Source organism: Homalodisca vitripennis, chromosome 3, assembly GCF_021130785.1.
Source record: "Homalodisca vitripennis isolate AUS2020 chromosome 3, UT_GWSS_2.1, whole genome shotgun sequence".
NCBI classification, from domain to species: Eukaryota; Metazoa; Arthropoda; class Insecta; order Hemiptera; family Cicadellidae; genus Homalodisca; species Homalodisca vitripennis.
Genome location: NC_060209.1, coordinates 116,403,709 through 116,431,158, shown reverse-complemented (window position 1 = coordinate 116,431,158; position 27,450 = coordinate 116,403,709). Strand labels below are relative to the sequence as shown.

General features: G+C 35.0%; 1 protein-coding gene across 2 annotated transcripts; it reads right to left on the bottom strand.

Annotated features, from left to right (window-relative positions):
• Positions 1-570: 570 nt before the first annotated feature.
• On the bottom strand, positions 571-26,668 carry LOC124357375 (protein TIS11). Of its 2 annotated transcripts, none has more exons than XM_046809113.1 (3): positions 26,335-26,668; positions 3,872-4,095; positions 571-2,494 (listed from the first exon to the last, which is right to left on the bottom strand). In XM_046809113.1, the coding sequence occupies exons 1-3, from the start codon at positions 26,392-26,394 to the stop codon at positions 1,993-1,995; spliced, it is 786 nt and encodes a 261-aa protein (XP_046665069.1). In that variant the 5' UTR covers positions 26,395-26,668; the 3' UTR covers positions 571-1,992. The 2 variants fall into 2 exon arrangements, with proteins under 2 accessions (XP_046665069.1, XP_046665071.1); XM_046809115.1 differs by lacking the exon at positions 26,335-26,668 and adding an exon at positions 5,602-5,757.
• Between the last annotated feature and the right edge of the window lie 782 nt (positions 26,669-27,450).

The following is a 27,450-nucleotide window of genomic DNA, read 5'->3' as shown; positions in this document are numbered from 1 at the left end:
CAGTATAAGCACTTTATATAACTTTTAAAACTTATGTCGACTTGACAAATGATCAGGTAAAGTTTGATAGAAATTATATCTGTTGCTCTGTGATTCAACATCAATCAAAGGATGTTTCAGTTAAAATCAAACTTTTACCACAGTCTTGACCCCTAGACGTACACTAGGTTAAGCTATGCTTGGTACTGTATGCAATGTGGATTACCACAACTACCTGTACAAATCTCATTGAAAATCACTGAATTGTTCCTGAATTTGAGTTGTTTATCAGTTGAAACACAATCTATGTTTTATTTTTTGCGTCTGCTTTGTTTAAGTTTATCAATAACGTTATATTAATTCAATTTATATCAAAATCAAAGCTAGCAAATAAGTGATTGTCTTGGCACCATTTTCTTCAAAGATCCTTGATTTTTGTTTCAGTTTTTATTCTCTAGAGAAAATATGTGAATCACATTCATAAATGGATTTGGAAGAATGATTGTCAGCAGCTCAACAACATGCAATCCAGACAGTTACAATTATTGCGATAAATGTATAGGGGATTGGACAGGAGGAATGAGAAGAATATTTAAACGCTATAATAATAACTCACTTTAATACATGTAACATATAAACACAATAATATGGCCAAGGCACCTTTAAAGATGTGCTTATCCATAAAAGTAATAAATTATATAAATACAAATAAAAAAGTTTAAAGAACTACTAACACAAAATATTATATATATATAATGATAAGCAAATAAATATAGAAACATCTGAATAATACATATTTTATGTAACAAACCAATTTTATGAATAAATGATCAGTCGAACTAAAATAATAATTAAACTCACACGAGAAAAACAGTGGAATGAAAAGAGAACACACTAATTGGTTTGTCACCTGAAGGAGAAGTACAGATTTTATATTTAATTGCTTATGCTAATAAAACAAACGGAATCAAATCTTATATAACATGAAAAATACAAATAGCATATTAATTAAAGAAATGATCGAATCTTTGTACAAATTGCCCCGAAAGGATTTAAGAATTTACAACGACCAAAGAATATAAGGCTCCCTTCAACAAATATGGTTGGAGAATCACCATAAAATAAATTTATCTTTTTTATGCGTAGACTATGAAAAGAAGACAATACGTTTCATATATATATAATATATCTGTACATAATTTTCTCTTTTATTCATTTTCTTAATGGAAACTGGTTCACATTAGTATGAAGATAAGAAAGTTAGTTATCTGCCACAAAACGACATTTTAAAACCCTATATCAAATAAATAATGGAGTATCAAAATAACAACAACTTATAAAAATACACAAATAAATAAAACTGCAGGACTGGGTATGTTGTCTTACATCTAATGATATACATGGTATCGCACGCTGACTCGTATTGCTTGTCTTTATGTGTGGAATGTTCTTTCCCAATAGATCCTGCCGATAGAAAGTTTCAAAATCACAATAAAACATGGAAATCATCGTAATAAAAAGTAAAAGTGTAAAATATTTATTATCAATTCAAAAAGCAGAAAAGACTGCGAACAATTGCACCAGTAGACTGGTAAGTTAACTGCTCAAAAGTTAAAATTTGGCGAGATGGTTTGCCGTGCCCGTGCCCTGTCAGGTACAATCGGAGTTGAGCACATCACAGCTGGAGCTACAAGTTAGTTTAGTGTACAATCTACGTCTCGGTCTCCTTGTGTCGTTGAGGTTAGGTATTGCGTACAACTCAAAATAACACTTACAATACAGCCTTAAAAGGCTTTATAATAAATCACAAAACGCTATATAAATAATAAAACAAAACCTTTATTCCTAACGGAAACACATCTTGTCTCAGAATAAATTAAGCAGTCTGTATAATACCATTAAATTAGAAATAAACTCGTATCAGAATTAAAATGAGAATACACTGAGAAATCTTACAGGATGTAAATTGACTGTGGATACTATCTAGGGAAGACGATGAGTCGGTGGCGGAGTCTATGCGATGAGTTCACCGCCGAACTGGAACGCGAGGATCCCGGGCTGACTGAGTCTGTTGAAGACCGGGAGTCTGGCGTCCGGTGAGGCGGGTGGCGGGGGCGGGCTGTGGCAGGGACTCAGGGAACGTGGACTCTCGTGGACTAGAGACGCGAACGAGAAGGCGGTGTTGGAGGTGGACGAGGGTGGCGGAGAGACACTGCCTAGGCTCGAGGGTGGCGAGGGGGTGTCAGCACTGGAGCCGGGTCCGGGGAGCAAACACAGCGGACGAGGTCGATTCTTCATCTGCATGGCTCTGGCCTCCTCGGCGTTGTGGATGAAGTGGCAGCGCGGCCCGTACGGACAGAAGCCCACCGTGTGAAAGGTGCGGCAAAGTTCCGTCTTGTACTTGGGGTGTCGCACCAGGTTGCGTAGTTCGTGGCCGCCGTGTGCGAACTGACACTTGTCCCCGTACTTGCACTCCCCAGACTCCTCGAAAGGTCGGCACAGTTCGGTCTTGTACCTGCAACAATCAAAACTTGTTCAAAATCTGAGTTTGTAATGTACACATCATCTATCTCTTAACTATGCAATAATTATCGACATAAATGTTACTGTGCTGTCACATTTAAGTATTGGCTGCTCTCAACTATCTTCTATTTCAAAATACCATTGATTATTCCACGAATGCTCAAAACAAGTAAATAGCCAAAGGTTTGTATATAACACCAAAATCAGGTTTACACTATATTGAAAAATTGTCTTGCCAAACTAATTCTATCCTCTCTCATAAGCAAATCCCGTAAAGGAAGTACCTAACCTTAAGATCATAACAAAACAACAGATCATAACGCTGAATTATTTTCCAATTCTTGTGATTTTCATATAAACACTAAAAGTTAATTTAAAGACCATTGTGGTTTTGTAAAAGAATTGATCCAATCTTTACAGGAGATTTGGAGGATATTAATGCCTTTTTCGTCATGTATTACCAAATATAATTTGTTATCTAGCACTCTTTAAATGTCTTGTGGCTTCAGGACAGTGTGTGTATAAGTTCTACATTTTTAACTCTGCTGAAAGCGTACCCAATTGGCGCATAGCTCGTGCAGTAATACATTAGCATTTTAGGTTTGAAGCAAAAATAACATTTTGTTGCTGTTTCTGACTACGCGGTAAATAAAAGATATTCTAAACAAAAACGTTGTTCACCACTGGTTGGATCAAACATTTGGAAAAACTAAAAAAGTATAGTCTCTCCCAGTGATTCTGAAATTGTTTCATAGAAGCAATTGTACATTTTATACTAACAAAATGGATAATATCCTTCCACAATCTTTCTATCCTTATATCAAAAAACTATGCCAGTTCCTTTGCTCAGTTTCGTTACAAGGACACTGCCACACTCGGTTGTTAATTAGATCGAGACAATAACTGTATATCCCAAATACGTTATACGACTTTTGTAACTGAATCCATTGCACATAACGCAGCTATGGTGGGAAGGGTTCATTTAATGCGAATATTGAATTTAGCTCCAGTTCACCTTCCTCTTACGTGCAGCATCTGAAATCTGATGTAGCATCTGTGATTTCAGGTGTCAAGTCTGCAACAGCATCAGATTTCAGATGCTGCACGGAAGAGGACGGTGAACTGGAGCTTAACTCAACATTCGCAATGAATCCATTGATTGAAGTTCTTTTGTTCAGAACAAAACATTTTTAATTCTAAAATTGAAATAGAAAACGTAACTAATGAATGAAAATAGATTATTTAAATCGCAGTGTGCTGAGCTCTTAATTGTAACTATTATCAATTCCACAACGGTACAGCAAATAAGTAAGCCAGGAAAATACTATTGAGAATGACTGATGATGTTTACAAGGATATGTATATTCACCTGGAGGTGTTGACGTTTATGATGGACTTAGCAGGATCGGACTGGCTGCGATCCAGACGGCGGTGAGAGTTGAGGTTGTCCAGCAACAAGGTGGTGACCAAAGAAGCCATGGTGGGTCCCACGGGATGAGAAGCCCGTCTGGAGAGCGGTTCGTGGCCCTGATCTTCCCATCGCATCTTGTTACTGTTGTTGCTTCCCAACACACTCTTCTGCTGTTGTTGTTGCTGTAAACAACACACATCCATCAGACAACGATATCGAAGACATCACAGAAAATTTAGAGAATTTGCACATTGACAGAGTTTCCAACTGCGTCTTACCAGGCTGCTGTAACTAAAAATAATACATTGTAGTAGCTTCTTTCTTACTGGAATTCTTTAATTAGTTAAAAAATAAACACTCCAATAATAATAAAATCTATATTTGTGTGAGGCCTTTCGTTTTCAAAGAAACTATTATCAAAGCTACAACTGAATTAATTAAATAGGTTATAATAATAATATACACAATTTTGTACTTAAATAAAACCACGGCATTGAAAAATACGAGAGGATAATATTTTGAAACCAGGAATGTATGTCTATGCATATGTAAAAAATATATTTACTTAGATCAAAAACAGTAATGGTGAATTTTGGAAAGACCCGGGTTAATTATTTACTTTATTATTTATTTTTTATTATTTTGGTTCTTTTTTTATACAAATTGTTTCATAAGCATCGAGGATTTTATTTATTTTGGTATTGCATATTATCACCACTTTAATTTCAGTTGAGGGTATGATCATGTTTTCTTTGAAAACAAAAGGCCTCTCTAAAAATGTCTATTATTGGAGTGTTTGTTTTTAAATTACTTACAACACAACACCAATCTGCGAGACAAAACATCAGGGGATAACAAGGTTACTATACGTAGCCAAGTGTACATCGTCTGATCGTATTTACTGAATGTGTCTGATCTTCGTTTACGAATAACATCAAATGCTTGAACAAGAGTCAGACAGGAAACATGTGGACTCCGGTAACATAATCGTGAACAAAATTATGTCTAAGTTTTCAACATTCCAGATTGAGACACAAAGCTTCACACACGAACAACAGCTCTTGGAAGAGCATTGATTACTGTTGGTTAGACATTAGGAGAATCAACTGGTTTGGGGATTTTCATGCAATGTCGCGGCGGTAGAGTTTGGGAACACGGACTAAGTTACTAGGAATTACTGAACATTGTCTTACGGTATCTAGCCTGCCGTATCAACACGAACCACATCAGCTTCCAGTCATCAGAAGCCAGTACACAGTATCGTTTAAATGTGGCTTTGCTTGTTTCAGAGAGAAAAGTATTAGCACAGATATAAGTTACTTGAAACATGTTGCTTCTACTATTTACATGAAATAGATAGTGTATGATGCCTTCAGTTAAACATGTAAACCGGAATAAAACTATCTTTTTTATTTTGTCCAAGAATTTACCACAATATCTTTTGTACATAAAATGGTGAATTCTTAAATTTACATTAAGTGAACTTTTACTACATATATTCCATTCATTTTCTTATATTACTTCAATATCATTATAAAAGGTTACTGGATAAAGTTAGAAGTCAATATGATTTAAAACCCGTGCCAAAGATTCTTTGCTACGTTTCTATGGAACTGGGAGTGAGATGTAACATATTCACCAAACATTTGTGATTGTTACATAAAACTATGGCCTAATATTACACTTACCTTGATAAATATATTCTGAACGTTTAGTTTCATGTTTTTTTTATTATTTTATTATTTTTTTGTCGAATTTTAAATGAATTAATAAAGAAAACTTGACAGGAAATTTAACATGTCTGTTGTCCAATAAATATTAAATAGCCCCGTGACGACAGTCGTATCCAAGCAATGGATTTATGTCTTACTATGTGTATTTTTGGCACAGTTTATTTAACGTAATAATAAAAAAATTTTTCTATTATTAATAATATTTATTGATATCGAGAACACAGCAGCTGTAAACGAAGTTATATAAATAATCTTATCCGCCAATCTAGAAATACTGTACATGTAGGCGTCCAATGGCCTTCAAAATCTGCTTTGTATGCTGTACAATACAGAATATTCTAGCATACAACATAACATACTTCAGAATCAATTCTTTAAAATGACGTAAATGTAACTCTGAATTCTCTCAGGAAGGAACTATTTGCACCCACTGTAAAAGAAAATTTGACGGCGAAGTGGCTAAAACATGTTTAGGTTGGCAGTTCTTCGTTCCTGGCTTTATCAAAAGCTTATCATTGCTGACTACTCTTCCCCTTCTCCACAAAATGGCGGCCAGACTTGTGTCAACAGATAAGGTATCCTAGCCAAACAGGAAATGTTAGGTTACAGCCTAGATACGACCTAACAGTACAAGGGCCTGGGAGAAGGCAGAGCCCAGGCGAGCCTCGTAGTCTAGGTTTCTAAGGCAAACAATCCATCAAAGTTATCAAGGTCCCCGCCTAAACAGTATTTATAGGTCATTAGGTTTGTAACAAACAATAGAGGTTTTATTGCGCTCTCTACAGAGATATCGGACCAGTAATGGTTTCTAGTAGTAATGGAGAAACGTTCTTTTCAGCTTGTCCTAGAATGCGAAAGTCTCGTCCGATGGACTTGTCATTGGACATTATTTTGGCACACAAAAATACAATCACTCATATAATGCAAATACGTTACCGTATTTAGAAATCACATCACAATTTTGTTAGGTCCGGCTTGTATATTCGAGGTGAATTAATAAAGAGTACGAGATTTGTTTAATACGGTAACCTACTAGGGGAAAATTAGATCAACGAACTGCATTCACTGTTTTCTGGTTCATTATGCGTGAGAAGTTGTGTCTACAGTTTGTTACAACAATGTTGTAGGCCAGCCATTTTCTACTTTCTCTGTTGTTTTATTTAATGCCTGCCTAGCCTGTATAGGTACATTAAAATGTGTATTTACAAAACGTTGGTAGAATAAAATAAAGATCATAAGATTCTACATTATTTATGTTGCTATTCAATTTGCTAATACAACAAAACCATACAAATAAAACTTGTCACTGCCACCATATTACTCACATGTTAAATTATGAAAGCGATGTCTTTAGTATAAGATCTAAAACACTATCATAAACTATAGTATTGTAAATCTGTGAAGTCTCCCTTACGTTTAAATAGCTCTTATTGTGGACATGAACAGAAAGGCACACTTGAGACAGCAGTAGCTCGCGTATGGGTAGCTACGACAACTAGTATGGTCTAATTTTCTAGAAGACGACAGTAACAACTCTATAACTGGAAAATTCGGGTCAAAGGGAAAATTTCTGTTAGTAAATGATGTTTATTCAGAAGGTCTGGTGTTCAAAGGGCAACAAACAATGTAAGTACTTAAACGGTGATAAGAACTTGTATAATGTATTGTGAAACAAGTACGGTTTGATTTGGGGCAAGATAACGACGCGACCCTGACAATCTTAAACGTTCAATAAAAGTCATTATTTTTATGGGGAATATGAAAGACTACGAAAATTATTCTTACATGGACTAGGTAGCTGTACAACGTTTTTAAATCATGATAATAACTACAACTAATACATAGCTCTAATTTCAATTACAACATTTTATTTTGTTTATAACTGCAATATTGTAGTAAAATAGTTCCTGTATTATATTTTAGTAATTTTTTTGTACACGAAATCAGAATATTGCAATTGTCCTCATGATAGCAAATACCGTAACTTCGCTCACATGAATCCTACAGCCCATAACCATCCCTTTCAAAAGTGTAGCTATACGAAACAACTATTTTATAAAAGCCCGAACAAGTTCAAACTTGTACAAATCTTATAAATATTAAGGCTAAGTTCTTTAGTCAGCTTTGAACGCCATTTCGTTCCAATATGACAGCCGTTTAGGCATTACAAAAATTAACTCCCGTTATTTATGAGTATGTAATACTTCAGTGGTCTATTTCAGATCATCTATCTACTGACTGAGCCGGAAGTACTATTTCAATTCATTTGTACATTTCATTATTGGTGGCCAAAGCAAGCTCGGAGGTTTTATTATTACTGTACTAAAATAGATAGAGGGCCGCCCACAACACATAATCATATCATTCTCGGAAAAAGGAACGGAAAGAGGAGGGACCCGTTCCATGAAATCAGCAAAATTAGCAGCTTCCTTCGACATAGATACGCTGCTATATATAAGACATTCATATGTAAATGTCAAGAACGTAGCCAGCAGGGGGTCTAAGGAGTCCGGAACCCCCTCCAATTTTCAATTTTTACTTTTTTATTAAATGATTATTATTTAAATAATTCAGTGTTACTGACATGTACTGCCGAAAGATCGTTCTCAACAAAGAAACTGCTCTTTAGTGAACAAAACGGAGCCTTACTCTCTGTCCACTACGGGAAAATATCAGTTGTATGGACCCTCTCCCCAAAACTTTTCCTGGCTACGTTCTTGGTAAATGTGAATGCGAAATATGCAGCTTCATTCCACAACGATATTCATATCACTGATGTGCAACTGATGTATGTAAAATGATATCATTCGCTGAAGTAAACACTTTGTTGTATCAAACAGGAGATAACTGTACAGCACACTGTACAAAATATTTATAAAAGACGAAGATAAACGCGGATTAGATGTTTGATACAAATGCGAGTATCAGTAAAAGACATATTTCACTATACGATACCGGTACTGCAAGATCTCCGAGGACATCAATGCAAGTTGTATTGCGTGTCAGAAACATGAAGAATACCTAATAGATGTAGAAATGGTAACAAAAGTTCAACTCGTGTATGTGGCAACATGGGCTCACCACGGTGCGGTCTGCCGACAAGGCAAGGTGCTCTCATTAGTAAAGTGGCCAATTAGCGTCTGTCAGGCTGAGCCATCCACTGTCGAAACCGCCGCTGTGCCGCCGCGCCGCGCCGCTCAGTTCTTGTCGGCAATTTACGTTCCTACTGGGGAAACTGCGTGATCCGAGTCGAGGTTTAGGCTAGGCCTTCGCTTATGTCAGTATTTACTTGAAGATCTTTCGTAATTCTCAAGTATTCCAACAAAATTACGAAGGAAAGGTGGACGGACCTACAAGACCTCACTCACTCAGTTCGTTCAGATCTGGTAGTTATCACATTATAGCTGCTGACGATCACAAGACCGTATTTTTGGTCGTAAATGGTATTGTTCCCAAGTAATCGATACGTCGGAATCTCAGAAACCCTAACTCACCAAGAATCCCGCGCTCGAACACGACCAGCCACGTTGAAGAGCCAATTCGGCTAGTCTCACTGTTACAACCGGTCTAAACTCGGTACTCAGCCACCTTCGCAGCGTACAAACTGCGTACGATCCACTTCACTAAGCCGTACATGAGTTCGGTAGCAACTTTTAAATCACGAAGGTGGGAATATTCGACAAAACGTAGGCTACTTGTAAATGTCAGCTGCCTCGTGTGCGTTTTCTTGTAGGCAGGTACCCGATTCAAAGAAGAAGGAATTGCTCATAATCTCGAGAGATTATTGATAGAGATTATGAGATCCAAATTGTATTAGATTCCAGCCATGAACTGGGTCAGTAAAATGTTGAATCTTCCTGAAGACGAGCCATACAATGAATAAGCGAACATTTTCCTTGATATTTTTGTGTTAACAGAATATAGCTTGAAACAAGTACTAAACAGCTCATCTTCTCGATATTATAAATTCCTTACCTTAACCACCGGGGTTCCCAGGAAGTTAAGGAACAAATGTTTGCACAATGATACTGAGAGGAGAAATGGTCTACGTTATGACCATTCACTAGACCAATCTATCTCACCGCGTTTTAAAGGGAAATAAAAAAGTACATGGATAAATATTTTCAAGTTTTTAGCGCCACAAAATATCTATAAATTAATGACGACAGCCAAATCCAATCCTCTGTTAAGTTTGTCAGCAAGATGCCGTCTGATATAACTTTAAACATCAATGCTGTAAGCTATTATAGAATGAATTACGTGACTTTTTATTTACAAGAGCATCGAACATTCTTTGAACCTGACTTACGTTCCAAATCCCGAAGCCATGTTTATGAACCGGATTAAAAAGATGTTAGGGAATCGTTTTATTATTATTATGATTTCAATTTTGTACAGTTCTTCCTACTTTTTCTTTATAACGCTGTTTAACATAATATGTACATTCAAAGAAAAATGGCTTAGCCTATCTGCTGCCTTTCAAAAACAATAATACAAAAACGTCTAGTGGAAAATCTCCGAGCCCCCATTTTGGAGTTCTGTCATCTTCAAATACTTAGGACTTCTTGCAATTAGACAGCCACATTGTAAATTTCATGTTCACCACACCGCTACTGTATTTATTGATTCAGTGCATACTACACAGTTTTTAGTATCCTTAAAAAAATAAATACATTTAATGATAACAATTTAGTAGACACGAGACTCATTTATCTCTGTATTTATGCACATGCCATCATAATAAAGCTGTTAACTAACACTCGAATTACAAACAGTTGTTCAATTTCTTTCAGCCTTGGCTAACTATAATAGAGACGTCAACATAGTTCACTAAAAATCTCTTCAGCTTCACACAGGAAAATAGAAAAGATGTTGAAAATGTTGTATACCAAACTATCGCGTTATGCACTGTAACAACTGTAAATATAATAATATCAACATTACACACATATTTTTTGTAAATAAATGTTACTAATCAAAAGTATTACAATTAAATAATTGCAATTAAAATTTACGATATAAAATAAATAAATTTTAAAATTTAATGAAAACTTCAGGTAGCCTAAATAAGTCAAAATTGACCTGTCGAATGAATGTTTCAAAGAAAAAGACAAGTTCTGGAGGTATTCGAAATACAATCGACATACGATTATGTGTCAAAATATCAAAAGTAAGTCTCCTAAACTGTAAGTCCTTTGTATTCCTTTTAATTTTAAAACTTTCTAGAACACGTGCGGGATTTCAAACAACGAGCTACAAAATTACTGAATTCTCGTTAAGAACAGATTTTCCTCCAACATCTCCGATTTTAAATTCTTAAACGTTGACATTACAGACTGGCTTGGCCCTAATTCTTGTCGATGCGATGTTTAACCAACTAGCTTGTAATTTTTGACTCGTGGTTCTCCAATTATTTACACTATGTATACAATAAATGAAATTGCCACACGAAACGAACGAACGAACTTCCTAGAAAATAGTTTGGTATATTACAGACTCGCTCATTTTATCTACCTGTAACGAAACCCGCCAATGGGAACTGGATCTGATTTCCCTTTGATTCGCAATATGAAGTAAAGTGAAAACCTCTGGTTAAAGTTATCAGTGTTAAATGTTAAAACTAAATTTAAAACAATTCAAATGTCAAAACCGAACAGGATGTTAATTAGTGGAAAATGTTATTCGACTCATGCTTCAACAAAGACATCCATTCACATCTCACAAGACATGCCTGAGTGCGGTGCTTGTGTCGGCGACTTCTGTTGGATTCCAGAACTTGAGACGTTACAAAGACGTATTCAGTACGACAAGGGAACATCACACGCGTCTCCGAGAAGTCAAGGTGCAGAGGATGAGGATGCAAACCGCGGTAGCTGACTAGTCCAGTAGCCAGGAATGCGGAGGATAGCGGCGGAATGTCGCTGGCGCAACGGTTGTAAAAAGTGAGTGGCGAGGCGAGGCGAGGCGCGGACGGGAAGAGAGGATCAGGCGGGCAGAAAGTAAGAGTGGTTACGACCAGAGTTGCGCAACTGAAGAAAGTGATGAAAGTAGAAAGCGGCCTCGAGCCGTCAATAGTGATCTTCCACGACACGACCGCCATCGCGGCCGCCGAGTACTGCATTATACCTCATACACACCAAATCATGCACAGCTGTCATTTCACACCGTGTTATAGCCTACTCAAACATGTAGTTGAAAAACTTCAATTACTTCCCACATTAATTAGGTACCTAGATTGTTACGCTTCATCGACGCGAAGTGTTGTGTAACACAGTTTCATTACCATGGCGATGCTACATGTAACAGACTTGGATCATAGAACTAATTGGATAGCGTTAACGTAATCACTTACACAGGATGGTAATAAAATCGTTAAGTATAATTTGACGTGTGTTTATTTTCACCACAGTAATACATGTTGTTTTATAGCATTTTTGCACACCGAGTCCCGATGCACAGAACTCCCATGATATGTGTTTTGTATAGAACCGCAAAGGTGTTGATTAGACATTGTCATAAGTAAAATTAAATTGGACTTCCCAAACGGAAAAGTTGCTATATCATCAGCTGAGAGTTTCATGAAATGCAAATTAGAGGATAAAAAATATGCGTGACTTTAGGCTCGTCCTTTTAACGGAAAGGATCACTTAAGTATTTTGTTACGATTATATGTTAAGCAGTGTTATAATCTGTGAAATGATATATCAGGTATAATGACTACAGCTTAGCTAGCACTTGTTTCTTAGGCATCGAGACTTAAGCTACTATCTCCAACTGTTCTCGAGGATGTGTGAAGAAGACATTTAAATGTCCAGGTTAGGGCTGCCGTTGACAAACATTGTACATAACAGACTTCCGGCCTAGTGTGCGGAGTTGATACTGTAAATAATACAATTATTATTATTTACATGCAGGAGTATCTTCTCTAGTCTATTGTTATTGAAAAATTATGAATATTGTTTTTAGTTACAGACACCCAAAGTAAGGACTACGTTAGAGCCCACAGTCTTCACGATCTGAAGAAGGACATGAAGATTTCCCCCGATAATCATTTCTTTTCTGGAATGCCATAGAGTAAATTACCATCTATATTTAGAAACCGGATGAAACATCGATGAAATGCCTGTTCCTTAATCAATGCAAACGAAACACCAACGAGGATACAAACATTGTTACAATTGCAACAGTCTCTGGCTTCGTATTGCTGCGAAAATCTCGTTGTTTCTTGTGTTTTCCCTTCAGCCCTTGCTCAACCCGATGTGGTACTGCCCCGACATTCAACTATATATCATAATGCTAGTAACGGCGTTTGTTCAATATACATTTTATTTTTACGGTTCAGTATATGCTGTCTTCTTTGTTTTTACCACTCCCTTTATTTGCCCATGAGCCAAGGTCAAAGTCTTATAGCAACATTTTATAAAAACTAAAGTAAGTACGCATTACCACAACATTGCTCCAAAGGATCAATGCACGTGTTGTTCAAGTTATAAAAGTTATTAAGAACGGAGAAGAATTGTTGAGGGGTTTTGTTTCAAGAGGTCCTTACCTAAAAGGTTTATATAACTGTTGTTAAGTATTTAATCATTAATCTTTTCTAACATGAATCCAGTATCATTTTTTCTGGAATCAAAATTCCAAATATTTTGTTATGGTACAATATCTATTACCGGGGAATATAATTTTGTCATGGATATGATAAAATTTTTCACCGAAATGTAATATAACATGCTAAGGTTAGAGATACATAAAAAAATAATACACCTTGGTAGTTTTCCCAAACGTTAAGTTATACCTGTTTGCCGTGTAATTTAGGAGACTTCCAAACCCTAATTGTAGAGAAAAGATTTTCTTAAATAATGGATTTTGTTTATCTTAAAACTTATGTTTGGGGCGAGTAAATATTTTTCGATAAATATTATAAAAAATTATAATTGTGCCTGTAGAACGTAAAATATAGAATTCGAAGAAGGGTGGGTCCCTGGTGTAAACACGGTACGCCTCTGGGTGTATCTGCCCGCAGCGGACTGACGAGTGTGCGTGAGAAAGCGGTCACTGGTTGCAGTAATCACCATGTTTATGTCATAAACTGGACGAGACCAGGACTGCCAACGTTGCGACACTCAAACTGGATAATCAGTGATGCAGTTAGTGTCTTAATAATGTGCTCAAGCACATTAATTAATTATACTTTCTCAAGGCCACAATGACCAATTACGAACACGATATTGGATTGAATACCAAAGTCTGAAAATACACAGTGATGACGGAACTGGCCACTATAATGTTCATATAATCACCGGTGGACTCTGGGTAGATGGACCATATATACATATTCAATTTCATGAAGACGTACATAACCTCAACAAAACTAAGGGTGAAACGGTGAATCAGAAAGTCAAGAGCGAAGTGGTGAGGTGTGCTGCACTTTTACTGATGAAAGATGCAAGAGAATGTATATAGTGAAGCGGCGGGACAGAAGCATCAGCCAGGAAAATGTCTTCGGACTGCGAAAACGATATAGGCGATACATTATGATGTCCACCCAGTTTATCAGAAGCGTAAACAATTCGGCAAATATCACTACTACCTCGGTTAAAGAATTTCCTGATCTCTTTTCCAACATAAAGGGATGGATATAGATAGCATGCAGACAGATCTAGTTTATACCTGTAGTGATGCTCATTCGGTTGCTGATTCCTACAGTATGAACATCGCTGTAAACAAATCAGGGGTGATTTTCCGACCCAAACAGATAAGCGACTCGCAATTGCATGTAGTGCTGCTGACTGAAATCAACAGAGAAGCAGCGCAGCTTGACTTGCGCTTTACTATGTTTTCACTCTAATGAAATCGTTGTTGAAAATGAGTGTGGAAAAATCAGAGGATGACCATCGTAATTAGCGGTAATTTCCTGCACGCACGCGCACGGACAGGAAGGTCCGCGCGCAGCGGAAACTCCAAGCAGCGGAACGGCCTTGTGAGCGTGGCACGGGGAAGCCCGATTGTGGGTTGTATTTATAACCTAAACAATGAATATTTTTTTAAAGGCTCTTCTCTTTTACAACTAATTATTTTAAAACATTTGCCCCCTTGGCAATGCTTTGAAACATCCGACAACGTAATGGCGAGATCGATGTTGGTTGTCTACTTCTTGGCCAAATTAGTAGAAAATATGTAATACTTACATTAAAGACGCTAACTATTGTGTATCATGTCTGTAATGTCTTGCTCCCCGCAGATCTGTGTGTATAACTTTAGCCAAGCCCGGTTAGCTCATATGACAAACATGCCAAGGCATTTTGTCTTTGGCTACTATGGACGCTAGTTGGGTACCGTTAGCAATATGTATTGTACTGCAATAACGAAGAGGTGTTCGAAAAGAATTAAATAATTGGTCCAAGTTACATACAGTACAGAATAAAAATATAAAATGTATATTTGAAAAGTAGATGATAACAAAATTTGACTAAAATTATCTTTCACGCTGTGGTACCCTCCCTAACGTACCAGAAACGGAAGGCTCTAGTCTATCAGGTCAGTGATTCTTTCGGTGCGATACACAACAAGCGCCCATAGCCGAAGAAGTAAACATATTTGTTGGTAACACATACCTGTGGGCTTATACAGGTTAAAACTTTTGCCACATAAAAGACAACAATAGCTTAAATATATACCAACTACTGAATTCCTAAATTAGGTTATAAGATGGCTTTATTTCCGTCAGTTATTATTTTCTGGTTGAATTGTTATAGCATTTCATGTGTCGACTACTGGACTTATAGACTGTAAAGTTCCTTGTCAGGACGTAAATCAGTGCTGAGTTATCGTTTATTACCCAACTCTCTCTCTCGATGCAGTATAATGTATGTTTCTCGTGTTTATCTGTCAGAAATTGACATAGCTTTACTTTTGCAGCTACACATAGAAGTGGATCAGACGAATTTTCATTAAAATTAGCTTAACGCTCTGGTGGTAAGACAACATGCGTACTCCAAGACACAAGTATCCATGGATTCAAGATTGTTTGTCTAGGTTTACAACACGAGAGAGCCGTGGAGAGGACAACCTTGGAACCGGCGTGCCGCAGCGTGGTAACCGCAGCTGTCTCGACTCTCGGCCTGAGCTGGCTGGTTTTCTTGACCTGCCATACCAGTTACCATACCTATACCAGTTATTATTTATGTTGGGACAAACCTCAATAAGAACAATCATTACTGTACTATTCTTGATACACACAAACTATGCATACATGTAATGTACATTGGCCAATATAAATCAACAATAGAAATAGTAACTTTTTTACGTACAGATTTCCTTGTTTAATAGTAGTCTACAAGGCATCATATTAAATAATAGAGGACAGATTTAATTTATGAATAACTTTTGTAAATGTAATATTTTACACATTTAAAATTGTTGAACTTCCGATAGGTACCTCATCATATGCACGCCTGTTTTATGATTCGATCGGGCAGACATTCTTTGAATATTTTAGTAATAGTGTTATGAGCAGCATATCTATTTGTATGTAATTTTCTTGTGAAGGGTCAGAGAATCAGACTATCTTTTTAAAATTGAACTTCAAGGAGGAAATGTTAAACGGTAGCCAATTTTGTTGTTAACACATAAATATATAACGCTGGGATTCCGTATGAGTTATAGTTTTGTATATTTACATGGAAAAGCACAAAATTGGAAATGTTTGCCTCTGCAGTTACCAAGATTGCAGCAATACAAGTCCATTATCATGTAATCTTTTGGTTTTATTTGTCCTCTTACACTACGTGTGTATCTGAATATAAGGTATGCAAACTTATCATTAAAAATATGGTCTGATATGAGTTGTAAAGTGCAAAATACGCCTTTGAATCAAGCAGCCGTGAACTCAGCAAGCACAATTCACTCGAAATAGCAGGTGGTAAAAACAACGTGGGCTGACATCAGATTACAGACTACGACAAAAAAACGAAAAGTAAGGGACGGCTTTCGCGTTTTATAGTGACATAACTAATAAGCCATTGTGGTTGGTAATAGCACCGGTCACAGGTGAGCGTATGCAGTCGCAATATGCGTCTATTGCACTTAGTACAAGGTCGAGTCGACGTAATGGACGCCCGGAGGGCTGTTCGTGTAGAAAGACCTGCACTGTGGCTGTGCAAATTTCAGCTATATGGCTCAATAATTTACTGATACAAGCTGTTTCATTAATTGCAGTGTTGATAGTATGCATCACTGGATTATTTAAACAAGTGTTTTACATTTTACAACTTCAACAATTTTCTTCGAAGGTTAAAAAAAACTGTTGAAGATAAAAATGTGGAATGTTTGCGGTATGTAGATGAGTTATAGCTTTAAAGAGTGACATATTTTAAATTCATAACTATAAAATTGTAATTTTTAATTAAATATCCATGTAAAGGTAAAATCGCATGTATTTGAACAATCATTTTTTACAGAATTGTGTTTTATAATAAGTAAAATATAATTGTTTTGGAGCGTATTACCAAAGAAAAGAAAGTTTTCTTAAATAAGAATGTATTTAATATTTAAAATATAGAATTCAAATTTAAAACATTCGTGTAGAGAGGAACTTAAAACGTTCTAATCCCAAATAATAACACGTTTTATCCAGTTTATTGGAGCAATGACTGAATAATATACTATTTACATTTTGATAAGTTTATTTAGTTTTAGTCTTGGCTACAACAGTTCCAGATTTTCACTAAATACAACAAATTAATATTAATTTATGTACTTTTACAAAAAACATTTACAGAATAAATCTGCCTTTATGACTTTTTTACAGAACAAAAGTATCTATAAAAATCTTAGTTTATTATATTATTAATAACATCGAATTCGTTAAAATAATATTGGCACTAGGTGTATGTTCATAATAGAACTAATACAATAAATAGTTTATAATAGCAACAATTTATTATTTTTGCGAATTTTCAATTGTTACGATGTTTTAGACGTTAACGGTGTTATCGTTTAAAGAAAGACAGTTGACAAAAGTATATTTACATGATTTCCTATTTGAAAATTACAGATTCACTATAATGTTTAGAAAAGTAGTATTTAATAAATACAATAATCGATCAATATCGAATAATGTCGTAAGTTTAATAAAAAAAAACACTTTCTCCTTCATACAAACAATGCTTAAAAAATTACGTTATATAGTAAATACTTGAGCTAAACTAGATTTTTCCTTTTCCATACGAACGTGAGATTCGGACACCAGACGCTCTATGAAAACATAACACCAAGTCTACGACGTAAACAGTTCTACATTTTAGTAACAGGTTCTATAATACACAAGCACTGTATTTTGATTGTATATATTCAGAATAACGAAAAAACGTTATATAATAATTGATGGGACTATTTAAATAAGCTATTTTAAACCAGCAAATTACGACTTGGCCATAAAAGCCTTATCAAACAAGAACTCACTAAGTTATCAAAAGTATACACAGCTATCAATATATCCAAATGACTTAACATGTCTTATAAACATGGCTTGTATTGATTTAATTGTATAAAAAATTAATATGCCTAGGTTTTACCGATTTTAATTGTTTAAACGCAGATATTTAAACTAGTTTTTTTATCACTTGGCTCTTGTGTAAATATAAGGGATAAAAATAAGCTTTAGGGGAAGAGTTTGTTCTGTTCATTATGTACAATTCCATGTAGATAAAAAATATATAAAATGTCTGCACAATAAATTTTAAAAATATATAAAATACAAAAGTAAATGTAAATTTTGGCATATATAATCTATAAAAACCTTTGGTTGCCCGAAACAAAATACCAAGCAGTAAGGAAACGTCTAGATGCAAAACAAATAGGTACTCTAAAATATTACCAACTTGCCTAATATTTAAAATAGGCTCATTAGTGAAAAAATGTATTTAATTTTGCTTTAATAAACATTAACTGTTAAAGGAAAAATATCAAACCTAAGCAATTATCTGAGAGAGGCCAAACAAAGTACCGTACCAAGAACGAGGCCCAGACACTGGCGCGTGGCCTTGAACTATTGCGGCAGTCAAGGTCAAAGTGGACAAGTCCAAGGTTAAACTACCGTCTGATTATACAATTCCATCTCATTTTACTATTATTTCTCTTGCGTAATGTCCAGTATTTCATTTCAAGTCATACGTCACAGTACAATTTTCAAAATTAGTGTGGAATTTAAGTGTTATTAATTCTTCAATATTAATAAATTAAATTAAACTTCGTTTGTAACCAAACAAGTGTAAAACTTGTAGCGGAAGCTTATCTGCTTGCTGACTATATAAATGTTAAACTTGCACTAAAGTAGTTTTTGTGTCAATTCTGTTTTAGAAAACATTCTGTACCAAATTCGGCTACTTTTAAAACACAAAAATGCTGTGGTACAGAATACCGAAAAATTTTTCGATATAGTGTAGAGGATTTAAATTTATAGGCCTGACAATAAGTTAAAACACGTACAATACGCACACGGCTGATATACCAGCAGATTTCTTGGTATTTGCTGCTCAGCGACCGTAAAAGCGCTGTTTGTACCCGGTCTACACGGTTACTGCATGAAACCGTAGCCTGAACACGTTAGAACTTGTGTCACACGTTATATGCGCGTAACGCAGATTGGCACCCGTGTAACTAGAGCCGGCTGCAACACTACTGGCTGGCCGTGTGGCACAAGCCACGGCACCATGTGTTAGAAATCACTGTATAGTGTGATGTCGTTGATATGTAACAATACCGTCTCGTGTATCACCTAATTCAATAATAAGTAGTTGGATTTTGCATATTTTATTACGTTATAGCCTAATAATAAAGTACTGTACAGCTATCGATATCAGGTTAACATATCAAAGATATAAATTACTTAGTAGCATATTAATACACCAGTCAATGCGTAACCAAAACAAGACTATTCTACAAGTGAAATAACTTCATGTTAGGTACAGTTCATGCACAAAATATAGATGACCGCAAAAACACGGCTTTAAAGCCTAAGGCGACCATCTTGTAGGTATCATAAGAACAATGTTAAAATTCATGCACTTACAGTAGTGGTAGAATTATGGGAGATGAGGTTATGAGGTTTCAAAGACATAATTAATTCGCATCCAAACGAGTATTTTGCTTTTTAGATACTTTTATAGGTTACTCAGAAAAAAAATCTCAAAGTGTCTTGTATTTTATCGATTCAATGTTCAAAATGTATACGCTTCACATACGTAGTTGTTCACATCAAGCGTTTGGACGAGTTTTAATTACATCTCCTGTAAGTATGCACACCTCTAAACCACCAGAGTCGGTTGTATTAGGTTTATTATATACGGGCTTAAAACTGCATGAGGTTGACATCGTTCTAATGGGGGAAAAACTCGTCATTTTACTACAGCCTAGGATGAAAAGTAAAATCCACGCTGAATGTTAGAAGACAGGAGAACCGAGTGGTGGCCTGAGTCACTTCCGGTGATAGCGCTGACCTTGCACTTCTTATCAACCCGGCGACTCATTACATTCGTTTGTACGTCGCAAAAACCAAGCATTGAACATTTAACAGAGGTTTCAAGTTGTAACAAAGGGTACAAGGTTCATCAGTTACTAGACCGAGTAGGCCATTCCTTGAACAATCCAGGTTACATTAACAATCAGTTACAAAGGATGAGAATAAAAACTGTAATTGTATTGTATTGTATAAACATTATTTAAGAGTGGTTACTTTTGTGACCTTTACAGGTACTCGTATAATACTCGTATCAGTTAAAATATGTAACATTTAAAATTTCGTTCAATTAAGAATTAGACTTAGACTCGGCTAAGTCTAAAATGATAGGTACCTATTTTAATTAGTAGGCCTGCAACTTTAAATTCAGACATTAGGATCCTTTGTAATTTAATGCATTACGTTTTTTTTTCGAAAATGAATCCAATATAATAAATCAAATTAACCAAATCAGGTGGTGTATTAATTGTCTGAAAATAATAATTCAACTCTTCCCGTTATTACGACTGATTATCTCCCACAATTGTGGATAATATTTATCTAATAAAATTATTAAATTATGTTTTATAACATTCTTTGGAGTAATATGAGTATAGAAATAAATCTAAAAATATAGCAATTTACATTTAACTGAATTTAAACAAGGGAAATACTATTACCACTTATCAATTAGAAAGTTTATATGTGCAATCGAGGAGTTTTCTGTTTATAAATCGCGCCTTATTCGCGGCCATCTTACTTCTCGTCTTACAAAAGTAATGACAAATCATGCTGTTAAAACTGTATTGCTTACTCGGCATTAGAATTCTGTTAGACGTAAAGTAATGCCTTTCTGTTTCACCTATAATGCCGTTTGTTACGCGATCAAAAACAATTTGAAATTTTAAAAATAAAACTATATGAATGTAAAAAACCTATACGGTACACATTTTCAAAACCCAGAGCCCAGACACATATGAATGCGGTTTGTGTACTACCTAAATTAAGATTTCATGTAAAAAGCTTTTAACAATTTTTTACCACCAAACAGGATCAGTTTAGTACAGTACCTACCTACAATTGGCACATATTGAAGTATACCACATCGTGTCTCTTTGAAACAAATATACGAATGTGGCGTAGTAAAATTAGTAACAATGTAGATTATGAGCCTCTTTTAATTGCAGACCGTACAGAGATTCCATCCAATAATATTTGTATAGTGAAAACTTGAGCTAAAGTCTTGTGGCTATCACAAATTTAACCCCAAGTCTTGAGACTCATTTCCAATAACAAAAGGACTTATTACGGAAACCACCCCCAAATGACGGACTGGCGACGAGTAGCCTAGTCGAATGAAACTAGTAACGGCGTTTTTGTGAGGATCACGTGACCCGAGGGGTGGCACCCCGGCGACAAGTGCATGATAGGGGAGAGAGGCTTTGTTCCGGGGCGGGGACCGTGGCGTGTCCCTGCAACAGGTACCAGAGACTGAGTGGTAGAAAGTCGCATGGCTGCCGCCACACTGCATCCACTTCCCAACTCTCCAATAAACGGTTACATCTCTTGTCTGAAAGGGTCCTGAAGTCGATCTTGCAAGTGGCAAACTACTCTTGTATTAGAAGGGGGCATGCACCTGTATTGTCTGTGTCCTGACAAAAGAAACTCTTTATTACCAGCTAATATATATAGCAGCACTAATATTTTACTTCAAGTATTACATTTTTAATACTAACGAGGATGGTGTACGCTTAACAGAACATTGTTCTTTCATTTCAATTATTTCTTTACAATATCTTATTCTTAACATTTTACACTTAATATCATATTTCTAATTTTATTACAATTTTTAGTTTCCTTAAATCATAAGATATTTAAAAAATATACGTCATTCCCGAAACTATAACTCAATAAATCACATTTTTTCTTCAGCCACTTTTATTTGGGTCTAATTACAACACGTGTACTTTAAATTATTGTAATTCCCAGTGAAGTAATAAAAGTTTTGTTCTACTGTTTTCAGAAACATTATCTTAAAGACGACTTTAAAATAAGAAGAATATCAGACGAAAACCCAATTGCAGGGCCTTACGGACTGAAATCGAGTGTCTCGACTGTAAAAACACGGATTGAACAGATGTATGTTAAACCAGGAACAATCATGAGTAAATATCCCATAATAATATTTGTTCCTGATAAGATAACTTGTTTTATATTGATTCGATACCGATATTGGTCGCTGTAGATGGGCAGACGCGGTAAGTGCTATTGTTGCATTAAATATACATTTAAAACATAGTTTTTAAAATAAAATAATGAATGATGTCTTACTTAAATGCCCTTGAAAGCTCTACTTTAACTATAAAATGTTCCTTCCTCTATCAACTTTGACTACACAACTACTGTTATTTAGATTTAGAGTTCGCAAACCTTCTGGATTTAATCACATTTGTTTGAATCGAATTACTAAATCCTGCAATACTGAAAATGTAAATAATTGAAACTGAGTTTAACACACACACAACAACCTGTTGGTAGACATTGAAGAAACAGTACACAATATAGTAAGTTGTATTGAAATAAAGTAACCTAATGCTTTGAGAGTTTTAACACTGTTTTAACTTGTATTTCAATTAAAAACGCAAGCCAATTTTAAGTTTGACAGAAATGTTACGGGGTTATTACCTCCTAATGTCCTAATTTTTATATTTCGCAAAAATTGCACAAGTATCGTATGCTATTGAATTTGAATTATAGCCTTCATTTTTGGCATGCGTTTGTTGTTATAAAAGGTCCTTCTTCTCCTCCCAGCTTTACTGATTTGTGTTCTTGGATACTTGCAACTCGTTTATTTGATGAGTATGGACAAAACTACGTAACAGTTTTATATTTTCATTACAGTTTGTATCTTCTTCTGACGCATTCACAGGATAAAAATAATATTGGATATGGTTTAACATTAATAAAATATAAATTACTACTTAAATATAGTCACAACAATAGTCCAGTACATTTCTTTTAACGTCATTGTTAGGCCTACATGTTGATGCTATACGTGGCGAGCTGTTGTAATTTTTATTTTGCACATAAAACATATTTTCTCTCTTTTTAAAAGCAACTTAACAATAAAATAAGAGTTTAAATCAGAAATGGTAAATACATTTGGCTTGCGTATTTCAATGTTTATAATATTAAATATTGTTGATATTGGAAAACATTTTATTTATAGATTTTTATATACAAAGAGTGCAATTTGAATATAAGGGAAAGCTCATTAAAAAATAAATAAGTTAATTTTTAATACGTATAAAGTATTGTTACAATTGTTTTGACAATTGTGGTTAAGTTTAAACATAAAGATTTACTAACCATATTATGCATGTCTAAATAAAGTACATGAAATGCATATTATTGTATTAAGTAGCTATTAAAGAGACATAGCCTACATATTTGGACACTTTTTACGACATATTTTTTATTGTTCAACAAAACTAAACTGCAGACAAAAGTAAACATAAAATCATGAAAATGTACTATATTTATGTACAATTTAAATATAAAATTTTGAGACTGTAAAAAGGAAGTATGGAAATCGATATGTTTGTTAAAAAAATATGTCATTACTGAATCTATAACTCAAATACAAAAATACAAAAATTCACATTTTTCTTCAGCCATATAGTCAAATAACAGAGTTATTTGATTATACGATCATACGGTCATACGATTTTTCTTTCTTTCTTTCTTTGGATAACTCTGGACGACTACAGTAAATACCATTATTCGTCACACCTTTAAAGTTATTAATAATATACAAGTCTACACTACACAAGATTTTTAAAAACTAGATTCAACAGATGTTTTTACAAAAATGTAATATGAATTATATAATTATGACGTTTCACTTATTAACGTTATAACAGAAATTACATTGTATTATTGATGAGTACGTGATATTATTTAAAACCTGATATAATTAACTTTAAAATGACAACAGACTAGACAAATAGTAAAACTAAATTAACTAAACATTAAGGTAGCTCCCTTGCTTGCTAAGAAGTTAATAGCCTACTTAAAGTGGTTGGGCATTGCCTAATTATAGTGATATTTTTATGCCTACAGAAAAAACAGTAGAGGTCAGTAAATATATATGGGTTATCATTGTTAACCTTTATATTTTCATTTTAAATTATATGTGTAATATTTGTTCGTAAAAACTCAATATTATATAAGGACTTCTGAGAGGTTTAAAATTTAGTGTTGAAAATTAGCTACTTTTAATTTAAATTTAACTGCACGGGGAATCGGCGGAGTGGGCACGCTGGCTGTTCATTGTTGTTATTATTCTTACGAAGTTTACATTTATTCAATACGTTCTTATTATTTCACAGTTAATAGAAAGAAAACTAAAAATGTTCAATGTTTTTGTTGGTAGCCTAACTAACAATTATTCATTTTTTTCAAAACGATTCAAGCAAGAAAAATGTTACACGTTTATACTGCTTGGCTAAATTATTATTATCTATTAATTATACTCTTACTGTGTTTAATGTAGTACGAAAGCTGAAAGCAAAAATCTAGCTTATTAATAAAGTAATAATAATTGTTTCGGTATAATATAAGTTAAATTTTATAGCCAGTAGAAATTGGCAGACTGTGGTTGTTTTCCTTACTTTTTGCACACCATCGTTGTCATCTTGAAAAAAACTAGTAAATTTTATAATAGGCTATTATGTATCCTGATTTATATATTATTTCACCCACTTAGAACTGAAGCAACATTAACTTAATTTATTTCGAACTAACGATCTTCCACTATGTGTAAAGAGTTTCGACCACTTTAATTATTAAAATTGCGAGACTAAGAACGCAAAACTTCATGATAGTTTACGTGAGGAATAAAAAAGTCGACGAAGAGAAGAGAAAATAATCGAAACTGTCACAATAACTGGGCTTAATACAAAACTGTTGTGAAGCTGATGTAATTCGATTCAGTAGATATTAGAAAACCATATTTGTGTTACCAAAGTGAAACGTTTTACTCATGAAAAGAAATAGGTATAGAGGGTACACAATATAACTGTTAAATCAGACCTTGGGGGAAGGGACTGTACCAGGAAGGGACTGCCAGTCCAGGGTCACAATAACAATAAACAGGTGGCCGCCCTACACAAACAGTCGCCCTCAAGTCTTATCAAGGAGGTATTAAAATGATAACGGCCCAGGACTTTTACTTTTGTACATTTATTGCTTTTAAAGTGTATTTTTTAATTATTTGAGGGTCAATGGTCTTTCAAAACTAGTACCTAGGGTACTTTGGTATTATCCTGAGGATACTTTGTACCCATCTACTTACTAATCGTTAATAGGCTAAGTACCATTAGTAGTTTCCTTATTCCTTATCTAACGTACAATAATAACTAGGCCTACCTACTCTTAACATTTAAATTTCAAAACATAGGCTATTGTTGTCAACCATGTTCCTTATGGGTTTTGGGTTTTTATCAATTTAATAGAAATATACTTAAGATGAACCGAATTTAAATTTGAGAATTTGAGATTTCAATACAGGCAATTAGTCTTCTTTCTGTTTCAATATGGATAGTTAAACTTCAAATCTAATGATTAAAGGGGCTGTGCCTATCATATCATACGTCATATTCAAAGCAGAGTTTAGCAGTTTCAAATAAACTAGTAATAACTTTAGTGTTATACTTATTGAAGCTACTCAATCAATTTGACAATACATGTGCTTTGCAACAAAAATGTTCATCATTCTGGACATGCCATAACAAAACATGCAGAATGCATGTTCTATTGTTATTTCGATATAACTCATAGAGGAATGTTTGTACCAAACAATGATTTATCTGATTAATTATAACACATTAATTAATCAGATTTGTTACAACACATATTTGAAAACACGCCTTTTTAATATGTCTATAGGCCACGAGACTAATTATCAAAATTGTTCAAATTTTTAATTCTGCGTTTTTTCTCTATTTAGAACTACATTTTATCGAAGAATTGTAAGTGGCTCGCAATATTACCAAAGTCAAAGTAAGAAAGAACGCGCTCTCTGACAGACACAACCTGTTGCGCGTTGAATTGACCGGTAAATTCAAAATGGCGCTCTTTTCTGTTAATGCGACTAATCACAACATATGGAGGAATTTAGGAGTACTGACCTTCAAGAGCAATTCTCCGAACTCATAGATGGAGTTGCTGTTCATGACGGCGGTCGACATCTCTGGTAAGGAATCCCAGTTTGGCGAGCAGGAGTGCACTGATAACCTATCACTTATCACTCAACTCAACAAAGATTCTTCTAAAGAAAAATCGTATTTTCACTAGTTTAAACCACTTCACTGAGATCCGTAAAACGCTGCGCACTTCTGGTCGTGGACGTAAACAAAGTTTTACTTGAAACACATTTGACAAACCAAACCGTGTTCAAACAACTTTGCACCAGGCCCAAGCGTACAACGCGGGAGACGGCAGTCGACTGTGGAGGGTAGACTCTACTCGGTGCGAGCAGCTGACAGAGAGGAGGGGCGGGGCCACTGCGACCGACCAATGGGCGCTCTGACACACATCGTACATTCAAGGTTACTTCTCCTTCTACTCACTCTTGGTTTCGTTCGTGGAGAACGAGTTTCTGTACCGTGTCCGCGGTGTTACACAAGTCGGTAAAGAGCTTCCTTCCACTTCCTCACTGGATAAACAAAGCAATAAATTGAATGAATAGGTCGAACAGTGAGGTATAATGATTGCACACCGTGTTGTCCAGTTCCCTCACTGGTGGCGTGGCTGTGCTTTCCACTCTCAGTTCTGTATGTTTTTATTGCTCTAGAGGTCTACTGTCATTGTCTAAAATGAGTAGATAGCTCAATAAACTCTTATGTTTCTTTAATAAATCTGATTATTGACAACGTATATAACCATTATTAATTCCAGATTTCTCCGACAAATGTTAAGGCCCACAAAACGGGGGTCACACACCGGAAATTAATGGAAGTCGTTAGCTCTTCAGCCTCCAACCCAAACCGAAAAACACTTCATGAAATGTTTTTTTTTTTTTTACATTTTGACGATGAATATATATTCATCGTCAAAATGATACATTCTTTAGCTTAATCAGTCCGAAATATAGACTTGATTTTACATGTCAATTCAAAATAATACGATAACGTACTGTCTGTCGTCTATTATTCCAATAGAAAATTGATGACCATAGTAGGTGATTAGCAACTGTTTTTGTTTTATTTTTGCTGACCAAATGTAATAGGCCTACCAAAACATTA